General features: G+C 50.6%; 4 protein-coding genes across 4 annotated transcripts; 1 reads left to right on the plus strand and 3 right to left on the minus strand.

Annotated features, from left to right (window-relative positions):
• Nucleotides 1-822: 822 nt before the first annotated feature.
• abcB (uncharacterized protein) lies at nt 823-5900 on the plus strand (the record flags this gene model as incomplete). Its single annotated transcript, XM_056618385.1, has 7 exons — nt 823-1050; nt 1135-1690; nt 1738-2478; nt 2535-4755; nt 4813-4893; nt 4966-5340; nt 5666-5900. 7 exons carry the CDS (start codon nt 823-825, stop codon nt 5898-5900), a joined length of 4437 nt encoding a protein of 1478 aa, XP_056474544.1.
• A 1253-nt stretch (nt 5901-7153) lies between these two features.
• Nucleotides 7154-11259, minus strand: N7532_005892 (nucleoporin Nup120/160; the record flags this gene model as incomplete). Its single annotated transcript, XM_056618386.1, has 4 exons — nt 7154-8343; nt 8407-8725; nt 8775-10546; nt 10620-11259. The coding sequence occupies 4 exons, from the start codon at nt 11257-11259 to the stop codon at nt 7154-7156; spliced, it is 3921 nt and encodes a 1306-aa protein (XP_056474545.1).
• Nucleotides 11260-11776: 517 nt separating this feature from the next.
• On the minus strand, nt 11777-13019 carry N7532_005893 (recombinase RAD51; the record flags this gene model as incomplete). Its single annotated transcript, XM_056618387.1, has 4 exons — nt 11777-12588; nt 12647-12714; nt 12789-12868; nt 12933-13019. The coding sequence occupies 4 exons, from the start codon at nt 13017-13019 to the stop codon at nt 11777-11779; spliced, it is 1047 nt and encodes a 348-aa protein (XP_056474546.1).
• Nucleotides 13020-13649: 630 nt separating this feature from the next.
• On the minus strand, nt 13650-14751 carry N7532_005894 (uncharacterized protein; the record flags this gene model as incomplete). Its single annotated transcript, XM_056618388.1, has 4 exons — nt 13650-13822; nt 13889-14579; nt 14633-14650; nt 14707-14751. 4 exons carry the CDS (start codon nt 14749-14751, stop codon nt 13650-13652), a joined length of 927 nt encoding a protein of 308 aa, XP_056474547.1.
• Between the last annotated feature and the right edge of the window lie 1565 nt (nt 14752-16316).

Genomic DNA, 16316 nt, shown 5'->3' on the forward strand with positions numbered 1-16316 from the left:
GGCCCTCGCATGACGGCAGGTTTTATTGCGCTCGGCTTTGGGGAAAAATTACGACCCTCAAATCATAGATCACATATTGGCTGCAATTGTTCCTGTCATGCAAGGCGGTCGACTCCCTCGTGTTGGGCGGGCGATTGACTTGTCTAGAGCCTGCCGTGACTCGAGGGGCAAAGCTCTATTGACGCCTTTGCGTCCCCCACATCCCCAAGGGGGAAATCCAAAATATTCCGTCCCCAAAAAATAGCAGGGGACGAGCAAGCTCATCCCAGATCTGAATTGAGTCATTGGGTCATTGTACATGTTCCCAAAGTAATTTTGTGCCCGGAAAAGTAAATTTCAGATTAGCTCAACTACCGATTACCAGGGAAGAACGCATGGAAAGAAGAAAGAAGTAAAAAAAATTACCCGCAGTGCCATCGTTCGCCGCTAGCGACGGGACGACGGTCGCCCTGTTATGTGCTCATAGGACATGGTCAGTAATGACATTGTAAGAGGGTTGCATTGGATGCCCACTCGGTTGCAGGACCCAGTATAGGAGCCGAGGAGAGCAGTTCTCCTGGATGCAGAGTAGTAAGCTCCTGCGGAGGGATGCGTCCTAGAGGGGTCCCAGAAGCTGAATGGCGCATTTTGGATGAATCCGATCTAGACCAAAAGACCGCCCAAGTCGCCTCCATCTCCTCCAAAGCCTTCTCATGTCGTGAACTCTTCCTTCCCTCTTCCCTCTGATCTGTCAAGCTACCACTCGACTCGTGGTGCTCCCCTCGACAAATTCTCTTCCTACCCATCTCCCCAGCAGGCGTGGATGGTACGTGAAGAGTAGTCATGGCATCTTCGAGCGCTTCAGGGCCTTCGTGCCGCGATCTCGACAATACGATGCGTATTGATGCGGGCTCGTGTCGCGGAGGATTCGACTTTTCCCTCCTCTTCGAAGAAACAATCCTCGGTATTCTTCCTATTGCTCTGATCTTAATTCTGGTTCCTCTTCGTCTTTGGCAGCTTGCGCAAAAGCGGCGCAAGGTGGAAGGCTCGTCCCTCTTTGTCTTCAAGCTGGTAAGTCACTCTAAATGTCCTTTCTAGGAGCCATTGGGCATGTGACGCCGCATTCCATAACCCCGGATTCAATCTAACTCCGAGGACTTTTCCCTCTTCCAGACTGCTTGGGTATTTTTCATTGGACTTCAAATCGCCCAAACCGCACTCTGGGCTCTGCCTGGTGCCGACCGAACACGCGCTTCAATTGCGACCAACGCCGTTCTGACCGCCGGGGCGCTGTTTCTCAGCGTCCTATCCTATGCCGAACACACCCGCTCCGTAAAACCGTCTCTCATTCTCAACGCCTACTTGTTCTGTAGTCTTCTTTTCGACATTGCGAAGACGAGGACTCTGTGGCTCCGATCAGTGGACAGCTTTAACAATGGCATTGCCATTGTAACGACCGTGGCGGTGGGTGCCAAAGTGGTTCTGGCATTGTTGGAAGCCATTGAGAAGCGAAGCATCCTGAGTACCGAGTACCAGGGCTACCCACCCGAGGCCACTGCTGGATTCTACAACAAGGCAACATTCTGGTGGTTGAACCCTCTGTTCAAGAATGGATTCTTCAACGTTCTCTCTGTGGAGGATCTGGCTCCCCTCGACAAGGAATTGAGCTCCGAGAGACTCCTCGCACTGTTTGAAGAGCAATGGAGCAAAGGTAATTTGAAGGGCAACACTGTCAGAAGCTCTGCTAATCTCATGCAGTGAAATCCAAGTCTCCCAACACTCTTCAGCTCGAGGCGTTCAAGGCGACCAAGCTCCCGCTTCTGGCCGCAGTTCCCGCCAGAGCGTGCGTCGTGGCATTCAACTTCTGTCAACCACTGCTTCTGACGCGATCTCTTGATTTCTTCAGCGAGCCCGTGAACAGCGCGACCAATAACGTGGGCTACGGTCTCATCGGAGCTTACATTCTGGTGTATACCGGTCTGGCCGTCGCCATGGGTCAATACCAACACAATACGTACCGTGGTATCACCATGGTCCGCGGCATCCTGGTAACCATGCTCTACAAAAAGGCCAGCAGTCTTAATCTCAACGAGACTGACCCCGCCAACTCTCTGACTCTAATGAGTGCTGATGTTGAGAGAATTACCCAGGGATGGCAGACCATGCACGAGATCTGGGGCAACTCGGCTGAGATCGCCCTGGCGATCTACCTGCTGGAGCGTCAGCTAGGAATCTCCTGTATCGTCCCGGTTTGCGTGGCATTGGTTGCGCTGGTCGGCTCCCTAATTATGATGTCGTTCGTAGTGACCCGCCAGGCTAAGTGGCTCGAGGCGATCGAACGGCGAATCTCGTCGACCTCGAGCATGTTGGGATCCATCAAGGGTGTCAAGATGTTGGGATTGCAGAACTCCTTCATGAGCTTCGTCCATGGCCTCCGAATTGACGAATTGAACATCTCCAAGAAGTTCCGTACTCTTCTCGTGTGGAACATGGGTTTCGGTAAGTCGATGAATCTGATTGTAAATGATAGACCCTCGTTCCTAACGTTCACCAAGCTTGGTTGACTCGCATATTCGCCCCGATCTTCACCTTCGGTGTTTACGTCGCTATTTCAGATAACAGCTTGACCATTTCGCGAGTTTTCACCTCGCTTTCGTTGTTCTCTCTTTTGTCAGACCCTCTGTTGACTCTGGTGATGGCTCTGATGTCTTTCTTTGGCTCTGTCGGTTCCTTCGCTCGTATCCAAGCATTCCTGGACAAAGAGGACCACTCGGACCTGCGACGCAACACCCCTCAAATTCCTTCCCTGGAAGATCTCGGTGAAGCCAAACTTCTTTCCAAGTCGGGCGACATCGATTTGTCCTCCAGCAACTCCGCCTCCGTCGAATCTCTGAAGCGCGGCTCTACCTCCAGCACTACGACAAATGCCGCCTCTATTCAAAATGGAACTTTCACCTGGGATGCTGAAAAGGAGCCTGTTCTGAAGGACATTTCGCTGACTGTGCCTCGTGGTAGCTTCACCATGCTGATTGGACCCTCTGGCTGCGGTAAATCAACTCTTCTGAAAGCGCTTCTCGGAGAGATCCCAGCGACCGAAGGAAAAGTCGAGGTGAATTCGGCGAGTGTGGCTTTCTGTGACCAGACTCCATGGCACATGAATGGCACCATCAAGGACAGTATCGTCGCCATGTCGGATTATGATCCCAAGTGGTACGCCACGGTGATCCAGGCTTGTGCTCTGGAGGAAGATCTGGGTCAGTTCCCGCGGGGTGATCGCAGCGTCATTGGAAGCAAAGGTGTTGCGCTGAGTGGCGGTCAGAGTCAACGCATTGCACTGGCACGTGCAGTGTACGCTCGCCGCAAGATTATCATCCTCGACGATGCCCTGAGCGGTCTGGACGTCACTACCGAGAACCACATCTTCCACAGTCTGTTCGGAGATCTCGGCCTCTTGCGTGAAATCGGTACTTCTATCATCGTGTCTTCTTCTGCTGTCAAGCGTCTCCCCTACTCTGATCACATTGTCGTTCTCGATCCCTCTGGTCGCATCGCCGAGCAAGGAAGCTTCAGCGCCTTGAACAAGACTGGTGGATATGTTGCAAGCTTTGGTCTTGGTGCCCCGGACTGGGACTACAAGCCCAAGCGTTTTTCGGCCTCTCCCAGCTACAGCACTATCGATTCCGTCGAGAAGGAGAAGGAGGATGTCGCTCCCGAGCCGGTTCAGCGGGACACTGGTGGTGACCTCTCCATCTATACATACTACATCAACGCTATCGGCTGGGTTCCCGCATTGGTCTTCATGGTCGCCATGGCTGGTTTCGTCTTCTGCATCTCCTTCCCCAGCATCTGGGTGAAGTGGTGGGCCCGTTCCGACACTGTAGAGCCTAAGCAGCACATCGGCTATTACCTTGGTATCTATGTGATGCTCGGCTGCATCGCCATGATTTCCCTCATTGTTGGCTGCTGGCAGATGATTATCACTATGGTTCCCAAGTCTGGAGAGAACTTCCACCGCAAGCTGTTGTCTACCGTCCTCAGTGCCCCAATGCTGTTCTTCTCAACGACCGATAGCGGTAACATCCTCAACCGCTTCAGTCAGGACTTGCAACTCATCGATATGGAACTTCCAATCGCTGCCATCAACACTGTCGCTACCTTTTTCCTCTGTCTGGCCCAGATGGCCCTGATTGGCGCTGGCTCCAAATATGCTGCTATCTCTTTCCCATTCGTTCTCGGTATCTTGTTCCTCATTCAGAAGATGTACTTGCGCACATCCCGCCAGATTCGGTTCTTGGATCTTGAGGCTAAAGCTCCTCTCTATTCCCACTTCACCGACTGTCTCCACGGCCTAGTAACCATGCGCGCCTTCGGGTGGCAGCATGGCATGGAGAAGAAAAACATCGAACTTTTGGACTATTCTCAGCGTCCATTCTACTTCATGTTTGCTATTCAGCGATGGTTGACATTCTCTTTGGATATGATTGTCGCCGGTATTGCTATTCTTCTGATTGTTCTTGTCGTTATTCTCCGTGGAACCAGTCTCGGTGCTGGTTCTATCGGTGTCGCACTCTTGAACGTCATCCAATTCAGCCAGAGCATTAAGCTCATGGTCACCTTCTGGACCAATCTGGAAACCCACATTGGCTCGATCCTTCGTGTCAAGGACTTCACCCTAAATGTCGAGTCCGAGGACCAGCCTGGCGAGGATGATGACATCCCTCCCAACTGGCCTTCAAGTGGTGCCGTTAACTTCCACTCCATCTCTGCTGCATACAGGTATGGACTCTCGACCAATATTTCCCCGGTAACTACATGCTCACTAACTTCATTCAGGCCGTCTGAGCCAGTTCTTAATGACGTGTCCCTATCTATTCAAGGTGGCGAGAAGGTCGGCATCTGTGGACGAACAGGAAGGTATGCAAGCCGCATCCATCTTACTTGGTGGTATTCTGGTATGGGCCAGTCTGATCTAACATGGTTTTACAGTGGCAAAACGTCGATGATTATGAGCATCTTTCGCATGATCGAGCTCACCAGTGGAACCATCACGGTGGACGGCGTCGACCTTGCCCGCCTACCAAGACGGGATCTCCGCGCTCGCATCAATGGCGTCTCACAAGACTCGCTACTCTTCAAGGGCAGCGTCCGGACAAACGCCGACCCAACTGGCTCCTGCACCGACCACGACATCCTCGGCGCGCTACGGAGCGTCCAACTCCTCCCTGCCATCGAAGAAAAGGGCGATCTCGACACTGACATCGGCGAGATCTACTTGTCTCACGGCCAGAAACAGCTCTTCTGTCTTGCCCGCGCGCTTCTTCGCCAAGGCAATATCCTCATCCTCGACGAGGCAACCAGCAAGTGAGTACCCGCAAAATTATTGCTTTTCCCCCTGACGTTGCAACCCTCGCATATCACCTAGCTCCACCTGTCTCTGATGTTGCGTCTCCTTTTTGCTTTTTTCTCGCTTATTTCTTGCTTTTTTTGTTTTTCCTCTTTCGCGCCTGACGTACATGTCAGCATCCCCTGCATATGCGGCTTGATCCGAGCGCCACATCACGCTCGGATCGACTGGTCGGCGCACACGATCGCCCCCACGGCTGCCCCTTGCAGATCATTTGCAAATCCCTCAGCAACGCCAAGCGAAGTTCCAAGAAAAGAACGTTTGCTAATCTCAATCAAACAGCATCGACACCAAGACAGACGAAATCATGCAACGCGTCATCCGCGAGAAATTCTGCAACCATACCATCATCTCGGTGGCGCACAAGCTCGATACCATCCTCGATTACGACCGCGTCGTCGTGCTGGACGCCGGCCGCATTGTTGAAACGGGCGAGCCGTATGCACTTCTCACCGAGCCCAAGTCGCACTTTGCCAAGCTCTATTCGAGTGCAATGGAGACCGAGGACTCGGACTAAGACATTTTCATGATTTCCCTTTTCTTTACCCTTCATTGTCCAGAGTTGCCTTCATCATACTGCACAGATTGAGCTTTAGCCTTCGTCCCATTGGCGTGCTAATTTTTGTTTGGTCTTTCCTTTGCGGTACATATCGAAAATTGCCCTCAACATACAGAGTTTGGTTGCCAGGCGTTTTGTATTTTCACCTTTTCTCTTCAGATGGTACGATCTTTATGCTTTTTCTTGACTCTCGTTGACTCTTGGTTTTTTCTGGCCTGGTTGCTACATGACCCTCCTTAACTATTTTTGAGCTCCATGGGAGATCTACTTGGGCAAATTGGGGTTGGTTGTTTATAGAGGCATATATGGCTTTGTCTATTCCTGCTCTTAATATTGATCAAGGGAAATAATCTTGAAATCAATACATTATTTCAAACAAGAATTTCATTCGTTCTCTCATGTAGATTCTTGGTTTTTTAATTTCAAAATTGCACCATTGGGCTCATGTCAAGTTGTCTGTCACTACGGGTCTTTGCTCTCTGGAAAATAGACCCAAATCCAATCCTCACGTCGTTCTGCTATTACTTCTATGCCCAATAATAATACTCAACTGAGTATTCTTTTTATTTGACATTTATCATTGAAAATAAATACCACATGCAATTGCATGTGTTTCTTCGATTTGAGATTCTATGAGACATTGTATTACTGTTTGGTTCTTGTCGGGATATATCTCGAAAACTTGACCACTGCATTACATGAATGTAATGTTTCATCCTGACAATCGAAATTCGTCCCGTGTGAACAGGGCGATACAGAATACAGCGCACACCCTAAAACACTCCGGTTTAAATTTTGCTCACAAATTCATTGTGGTGTCTATTGGCTTTTTTTATAAACGAACCCATCTAGAGCATAAATTCTATCTAGACGCCCATGAGGATCACGTGATCGCACGCGGCTGGATAACATGGCATGCCCTGCAGACTACAACACTTCGGTGAAAAAAAGCCGCCTCATAGAAAAGCAATGTAAGATTGATAGAAGAAAACACATGTGATCCTATTTGGCACCATCCATAGAAGAACTACTCCATGAAGAAACAACAAATAAGAAAACTTCTCAAACATGAGGCTGAACTCCATCAATATCAACTTTCATCCACACGCAAGGGAAATAGAAAAGTTCTAGTAAATCACAAAAAGCATGGCCCTTCCATCTCCGAACACTCAAGGGCCATCGCAAATCCAGATCATAGATTTATTTTGCACCTAAGACAGAACCATCGTTTCGTCGTTATCAAACTCGTCGTCCTCCTCATCACCCAGCAGACCGAATTCCCAGTCACCTCGCTCAATGCGACTGACGCGATCGAGTTCAGACTGGTACTCCCGTCGCAAGTGCTCAAGTGTGACGATGACGCGTTCCTGAGTAGCTTCGACGACTGGCTTGGCGGAAGTACTGGCACGTCTATCCACCGAGGCGAAGCTTCCTCTACGACCCCCGGATGTGAATGATCCGTTGCTGGCGGTGGACATGCGGCGGTTAAAATCGGTGGGAGTGCTCGCCTCCGCATCTTCCATGAATACGTTGCCGTCTTCGTCTGCATGTGAGCCACGGCGCCGTGGATTGAACTGGGCTGCACCGGACGCGGGCGAACCGGTCTCGACCAGGATGTACGCCTCGCTCTTGTCGACAGAGGCGAGGAGGTTAATCAGAGACAGCAGTTCATGGCGGATCTCCTTGCTTTCGGCGTCATCCTCTGGAATACCGGCTTCTTCGGCTTCTTTCTTGCTCTTGCGGACAACTGCGGAGGACGGGGAATCTCTTCCTTGTCGCAAGCGCTGGACATTCCGATAAGCAATCTCCGCAGCGCCGCGGTAGTCGTTCCGGGCAATGCGGTACGCCTGCAAGATGCGGTGGTAATCCGGGGAATCACCGGCATCTTTTTTGTCGATGTCCAGCCATGAAGAGAAAGTGCCTTGCTTCCGTGAGAGGGTGACAAGGATCTCGTCGATGTAGGAAGAGATGTTGGGGAGGAGCGAGACGGGGAAGCGAAGGATCTGCTTAAGACCGGCAGTGCCTGGTCCGGAGACGGAAAGGATATTAGAAACGAGGGAACTGAGCGCAGATCTCTGCAGCGCAAGATCCTGGTATCGAGCCAGTGCGGAGTATGCCTGGTCGAATTGACAAGTCTTGAGAGATGCGTGGAAGAGTCGTGAAAGCAGATCGGTTCGCATGCTGTCGTATTCCGGGTCTTGTTTAGCCCACGTTTGAGAGTCGAGGGCCTGCAGTGCCAGACCAGCAAAGTCTGCGACATGCGAAAAGGAGCGAGCCCGCTCGAAGATCGAGAGAATGTGCTGGTAGTACTTGGGAATGCCGTTGTAGAAGCAATTCACAGACACCAGGTCCAGGAGAGTGGCTGACATTTCATGAAGGTTACCCAGCGCTTTTCCGTGCGCTGAAAGATCAGTCAGTCCGGTACTTGTTCCAAATTCTGCCCAATCAGGGCCAGGCGACTTACAAAGGAGGTATGCGGCCTTTCGGAAGTAGATGGCAGCTGTGTCGAATTCTGACATCGCCACATACAGGCGACCCTTGACGTAGGTTGCCCAGGAGGTGCTGGGCTGGAAACGCAGGAAATCCCATGCGAGATCAATGTTGTTCCTAGCGATGAGGTCGCACTGGATATGAGTCAATGCGTTGGGGTACGCCACTTGACCTTGCCGGGTTATCCAAGCCAGGAGATCCCGGATCCCCAATGTCAGGGTGTAGGTTTGTGGCCGGTCAACGGGAGGGGCGCGGGCGAATGTCTGAAACGAAAAGATCCTCAAGAATTGTGGCTGTACGCTGGTTCTTGGTTCCGGTTTTATTGTCATGGAGGGTAAATACCGATTGGTCTGCACCAGCTGCGGTGGAACGATCAGGGCATTTTCGGACGTTCGAGCTGAGCCAGTACATCATCTCATACTCGTGTAGCAGATCAATGAGCGTGGAGAACAATCTGGCGGCATCGAAGGTAGAGTGTGGTTCCTGCTCGATTTCGGTGTCCACGAAAATGACCAGGACTAACAGATCATAGAGTATCCGGCGGTTCTGGGTAATTGTCTCAAGAGCACCACTGACGCCAACCCGATTTCCGAAATAGGTGGACACAAAATTCGAATCTTCTCCCTTGAATCCGAGCGGAAGGGTATCAAGAATCGCGTCGAAAACTTCACTGGGCAAGGCCTCTGCCTCGAAATGCTCATTCAAGACCGCACATAGACCGTCAAAGGTCTTGTTGGAGATTTTGTCTGCGATTTCGCAACGTTCTCTGAAGATGTCCATGCGGTCCGTGATCGATGATGACGGTTCGGTAAAAAGCTCAGCATCAAGAGCTGCCCGACAAGCCGCATCGAGCTCGGCAGAAAACCGCTTCCTGAAATCCGACGCAATTTTCATCAAGGAAGATGCCTCTGCATAGAGGTTTCCAAGCTCAGAAGTAACGTTTCGGTGGCTCCAGCGGCTCACAATCTTAGATCCTTCCTCGCTCAGGCGAGAAGCAGAATTATGGAGGAGCAATTCCGTGGTGTTACATTCGCGAATCACAGCACATGAGTCCGAGAGAACCAGCCATGGCATGTCGAAGTAAGAATCGTACGCGAGGGAGACCGGTTCGAATCTGCGCTTGTTGAGGTCATCGGCAACTTGCCAAAACTGGCGCCATTTGGCATCTGTGTCGGCTCGGAAACGGGCGTAATCCATCTCATCATCTGCATACTTGCGCAGAGAGACAGTTGCAGCAATGGTGGAGCAAAGGCGTTCCGATAGCGCAACGTCTTTCTTCAAAACCCCTGATGACGACGCGGAAAGAGGTTTTAGAGCTTCCTGGTAAACAGTGAGGGCTGTCTCAAGGACCTCGGGGCGATATCGGTTTGGGTGCAAGATGTATGCAAGCCATTTCTCGGTCGGGTCCACAACATCATCGAGCGTAGGAGGTGGCATCGATTCCTGTCGGTGTGTTTCATATGCCGTAGACACCCAATTGGTATCCCAGTCCGACACTAAAGTTTGAAGATCAAAATGAAGGGTGTATAGCTGGTACAGGCCGTGGTTTCTCCACAACACCCACAACTCCATTCCCCTTCCTTCCTCCACGGGCTTGACTTGGAAGTCCGCAATGCTCCAGAACATATTACCCGTTGTATCTGGGTCCACCGGTTTAAACACATCATCCGCGTAAATATCTTCGATGACGAGCTCTGAGGTCAAGCCGCCCTTGACGGCCCAGAACTTGAAGCGCCCATCTTCATACGGAGAGTATGTGACCACGTAGAAACGATGACCCCCATCCATTGCCCTTTCCGCATTGAATACTCGGATAAAGGAGATTTCAGCAGGATTCAATGTGTACGGTACGGTATCGGGGTTTATTGGGCGGCCCAGAAGATCTTGCGAAGCTGCGAGTTTGTTTGTCGCAAGGTTCCATATCTTCAGGGTGTGGTTCAAGCAAACAGCGAATACATATGTCTCGTCAGATGTAGTGGCGATGGCATTGGCCGCATTGAGGTCAAGGTTGCGTCCGTGGTGTTTGATCGAGGAGGGTGCGTTCCACTTGACGAGGCCCCGGATGGAGGCCCCCCACGTCCGTTCATCGAAGGTCAAAGGAGTCCAGTGTGAACCTATTCGAGAGATTCATTTGTCAGTAATCAATTCATGCAACAGTTGACGAGGAACTTTTTGGCAAGGGCTTACCATCATCACTGGCTCTCCGGGTCAGTCGCAGAAGCGCACCGTTATCGAGAGAGATGAACAGCTCCAATGGGCTGCTCGCGTGTAGTCTGTGAGGATGCGAGAAGGAAAGAGGAGCCGGGACACAAGTTTTGCACCATTCGGTCACGTTCTCGTCGATTGACCCGGGTCTGCGAAAGAATTCGGGACGAAGCGCCAGGGTATGTAGCTGCTTGGAGGCGGTAATCACGAAAACATTGAGGATCTCGTGGTCCTCCGAATCGGCCAGAGCAACATTCGAAGGAAGGATTTCCTCTTGGAAATTGAGTCGCAGAGTGACATTGTATTCGAAATGCTCCGTCCCACTCTTCGCCAGGTCCGCGCATTGGATCTCTAGCACTTTGTTATCGTTGACGACCCTCCATAAGAACGTCCGGGGGTAGGTTCTGCGCTTGCGAAAGTACACAGCGCCTTGAGTCGCAAGGTATCGTCTGGCGAATTCGTCTTCATCCTTTGCGATTGGGATGTCGTGGTCGGGGGCAGACGAGATAGAAAAGCGAGGCCGACGGAACGCGCTTTCGTAGGGCGACACCTGGATGTTGGCGACCGTGGTCGGCGAGAATGGCCGGAGGTCCACTCGGGTATCCTTGTAGATTTTCGCCATGATCACACCAGAAGCCAGCTCGTTGGGGCTCAGACTTCCATGGCTGGAGGCGGAAAGAGTTGAAGGGCGGAAAGCTGGAGCTCTGAGAAAACAAAAGTCTTGGCGCGGGCGGGTCTGGTTCTGCCAGCCTGCCTAACAACATTCTACAGTAGGGCCATCGGAACTGTCAGCCAGCCTTCTGATCCCTCCAATACGTGATCGATATGTGAGTTTGCTTTCCGTATGGCTTCTTATTGTGGGACTCGATTTTACCAGGGCACTTTGCCACTATATTTGTTATGAGGCCTACCACGAGCATTCTGTTTTCTTGGTTATGACACAGTGGTACTCTAACTACAATGGGAAATCATGACGAAAACAAAATTTCCAGGTATTATATATGCTAAGAAGATATCCAACAGTCGTTTTTTGACTCCTCGAGGACCAAGTAGGTACATACAAAAGGCTAGTAATGAAGTCAGGTCAGGCTCGTAAGTCACTAAATCGTGTCAACAAAAAATGGAAGCCATACAATGGCTTAGTCGTTCTCCATATCCTTCTCATTGGGATCGCCAATTCCATCCTCGTTGATAGCGAAGAGACAGTCACTCTCCGGAAGGCAAGGGCTGTCATAAATCTTGCAAACACGAGTCTCACCTCGGCCCTTCTTCAGGCTGAGTCGAGTGGTACTGGCATGAGCGATGATGTTACCACCAATGGGCTTCTTAGGATCAGGGTTGAACATTGCGCTGGGTCCACCGTCAACCTGAGCAACAACTTGGTTGGTGATCACGACGGCGATACCGAATTCGTCGGCGAGGCGCTGCAGTGTGCGCAGGAACTTTGCTAGGTGAGTCTGTCTTGATGAGAGCTCACCACGGCCGTTGAAGTCCGTACGGTACAATGCGGTCGCGGAGTCGACAACAAGCAGTGAGAATCGAGTCTCACACATCATTTGTGATGCCTGGTTGAGCAGTTGGAGCTGATGATCGGAGTTATAGGCACGAGCATATGCCACATTATCAAGAACCTCTTCGCCGACCAAACCAAACCTCTGGGCGACTGCAAGCAGACGGACAGGCCGGAAAGTTCCCTCCGTATCGATGTAGAGACATTTTCCCTCTCCACCACCCATGTCAAATGGCAATTGACAGGTAACAGCAAGGGTGTGGCAGATTTGACTCTTTCCCGTTCGGAACTCTCCAAAGATTTCTGTGATGGATCCGGTTTCGATTCCACCGCCGAGCAGGGTGTCGAGTCGCTTAGATCCGGTCGTGATAGAAATTAGTTCGCTTCGTCGCGCGTGCATCTCGGTTGCAGTTGTGAATCCCATGGGGACAAGCTTCGCCGCTGTTCAAAAAAACGTCAGTCTTGAGGTTCAGTATAACCGTGCCACAAAATCACTCACCCTCGACCAAGACCTTAGTGGCTTTCTGCTCTGAGATGCCCTTGATTTGCTCCAATACTCGTTTCGGACTAGGTCAGTCTCCATGTCAGTTCGAGTGTTGGCTAATATAGGAAGAGGCGTTCTCGCATCACGGCTCACGCACGTATAGGCCACCGATTCGACGGTGTAGTATCCGGCATCCACAAACAACTTGATATCTCGCGCAGTCAGACCCGCAGTTCCCTAGTGTCACAGCAATAGTTAGCCAATGTACCTCCAAAGTCGAACTATGTCGGGAAGTACTCACTTCCAGCGCGGATAGCGGGGTCGGGGCTCCAGGACCCGGAAGTCCATTCTCATCGAGTTCGCCTTGGGTCTCCATCTCAGATGCCATGGTTGCGCTGTATTCGATTGGTTGGTAGTTTTTCGAGGGTTGTCTGCAGGAGTTTGCTCGGCCGTTGGCGTTTTCAGTGCACAACCGCGTGTCAACACGAAAGCACGCGTCAGGAACAGGAAGAACACTTCCGGAAATAACAAAGGACTCCGCGGATTCCACTGAAGATTTGAGCGTAGGATCAGCAGTGTGAGTCACAGGCAGTCACTGTCCTCGAAGTCGGTTTGTTTGTGGCAACATCGGCAGTCTTTGGGCGGGTCACTTTGCGCTGGACGCGTCCAGGCTGTCGCGCGGTCACGTGGACTTCTTTCCCAATCGAGACCAGGCAACAATCGTGTCTTGAGGCATCACCTCACGGCATGGCTCATTTTACAGTGGGAATTACAACGTATGCGGCTCATAATTTCATGTAATTGCTGCATTGGCAATTGTGTAAAAGATACATTCTGGGCATCTTGTTGAGTGTTAGACCCCCACTTCCCCAGCTCCGAGTCTAAAACTCAGTAGAATACTTTGGGTTCCGTCATTTTCGATCCCATATCTTAAGGTATGCTGGGAAACTGAACATCAAGTCAAATAATTTTCTTTCAGCGATTCTTGATTTTAGCAACCGAAAGACCATAGTCTCTATTATCCCTCCGACCGAAAAGTTCCCAGTATCGATTGTCGAAATCGTCGCTTTTTTTCCGGTGCCTGCGGGCTGAATTGAAGTTGATCGGTAGGAACATTCATGTGGATTCTCTCGTTGAAGATCTGGCTCATCCTGCGTCTGAACTCTTCGGATGACCGACGGCGGATCAACCCTGTGGGGACAGTTGGTATCCAGTTTGATGTCCATGGGTATGCCATGCCTGGGGGGAAAGACTTACGGGTAATCCGAGACGCTCGGTGCTGCTCACCCAGATTGGGTGCAGATGTAGTAGCACTCATTGAGTCCATCTCTATTTCCTGATCCTGATGTCCGTGAGGGCTGGCAAGAGGACTTTTTTCGAACATATGGCTCGTTCGATAGACTCGGCTGTGGAAGCTCGCACGATTTCCGCTGTGAGTCGAAATATCGCTACGGCGTTGGAACCTACCGGGCGAATCTGGGGGGCTGGATGGCATCGCCGGTGAGTAAACAGCGCCGGGCCTCTGAGTCTCATATGTGTAGCGGCTTGCTGTAACGATATCCGCGTTGAGGTGGATTGTCGGTTTGTATGACGGGAGGGACGAACGATTCGGGGGTACGGCTTCGAGTGTCTTGGACGATGCTGATGTCGAGCTTGAAGGAAGGAAGTATGCTGGTCGGCTGGCTGGACTTAACGGCCGACTCTCGGTAGACTCTCCCGGGAGATCAGGGATCTCGAATGGATTATTGTTGGGCTCAAAGAACCAGATGCCTTCGACCCGTACTTCTCTTTCCAGAGCTCTGATGCCAAAGGGTATGTCATCCATCTGCTGCAGCATCGGATAAAGCTCATTATCCTCTTCTCTCTGGCGTGCTTCTGCGGCTTCGAATCTTCGTGTCTTCCACTTTCGCAATTCGAGGGCGCAGAAAGCGTACAAGAGAACGAGTGCCTGTAGATCTGGTCAGCGGTGCAATCAGTCGTGATGGTCTTGTCTTGTCTCACGATTGAAAATGCCAGAACCTATAGGTTCAAGTCAGCAATAATGCACATCACTTGTTGAGAATCTCCAAAAATACCGTGGTCATTTTCTCCCATAGCGCCCAGCCAACCCAGAACTTCATAGTGGCTGGCTTCGCTGTGGGTAGCGATTTCCCCGGGACGTGTCAAAATGACTGTGTTCTTCGGGCGTAGTTGTGTGAGGGGAGTGCGCGAGAGGCGGCGAGATGAGTTGGATGTGGAATGCCGCGGGGTGAGGTGGCTAAGTGAGGGAGAGTCCTTTTACTTTGGAGAGGGCGGATCTCTGGGTGCTCCTGCCTGTTAGGTTTCCAGTGGACTGGGTCATTCGTGGCAGCACTCAGCTCACAGGCAGAACCTAGGGCTTCAAATGGTCGTCTTGTTATAACTGAGTCCCTCTTCCTGCATTTGTTTACTTGCTGTAATTGAGAGCTGGTTTTTGCTTATGCGGAGGTATTTCAAGCCGACACATAGATATGACGGCTAAGTGCTTGAAGCAGACACTAGGAATACAAACAGTATCGGGTAATTGCTCCCGATTTGTCTGTGCTTATGGAGCAAGTGAAGATGGGATCTCTCGTTCTACCACAGCAGAAAAATAAAAGTGTGAAAAATAAAAATGAAAACTTGAACGAACGGTTTCGTCGCAGGCATCCTTAAAAAGGTGAGGGGGGCAAAAAATATCTCTCCCTCGGGGAATCGAACCCCGGTCTCCCGCGCTTATCGGTGTTAATGACAAGCGGAAATCATGACCACTAGACCAAGGAAGATGAGATAGTCGAGTTACCGCTCGACCACTTGGTGCTGGTTGATATTGTGGTTCGATAAATTTCGAACTATACGCCTTTTCTGATCACAACGAGTATTCGTGAGACTCAACATTCGAACAACTCCAGCGGTCGCAAAACAGAGTGAATCAACACGAAAAGGAGTAATGCGTTTAGAAAATTTCGTGCTCTAAACATTTTGACCAGCAGCTCAAGCAGTATTCTCATCATTTAGCGATGGCTTTCTGTCGTAATTTCAATATATATATTGGTGCTGCTTTCCCTTGTGTTGCCACACCCTTTTTTCTGTTCAGAAGTTGAGGTTGCTACAAATTATTTCTCGTAGCAGCAATATCGAGCCATAGGAAAGTGCCAGCAGTTGATAAAACATCGAATCGCTGGAAAAAATCACACTACAGCCACAATGTGATGGTCGAATCAAACACTGACCAACTTCGAACCAAATCGAGCTGCGGTAAGTAAAAACCTACCGACAATCACATGACCAGGAACATGACCATAATGCGGCCTTAAAAAAATCATGATACTGTAATTTGCATGGTTGAACATATCATAGCGCATGAGTATCACGTTAAGGTACCTCATGGAGATAGAAGCGAGCTGGAGTAATCATAATTAGGCATCGCTGATATCCTCGATTCGTGCCCATCAAGTTTGACCTTTCTGAGTGGTTCCGATACCTAAGCGCAGAAGTCCGAATAAGCTATCCGGCAAACCAAGTAGCGATATCCTGATCAGACTAGCCTGATGATTACGTACCTGGAGAAAAATGTCAAATCCGGATGGGAATTCGCCGAGGAAAGAATGTTTACCGGGAAATTGTAAAGCATTCGGAAACACAATGAAGTAGATCATTCTCGAGCGCGCGGCCTGATAAAAAACGA

Source organism: Penicillium argentinense (assembly GCF_028826775.1).
Source record: "Penicillium argentinense strain IBT 30761 chromosome Unknown utg000005l_segment0_segment0, whole genome shotgun sequence".
NCBI lineage: Eukaryota > Fungi > Ascomycota > Eurotiomycetes > Eurotiales > Aspergillaceae > Penicillium > Penicillium argentinense.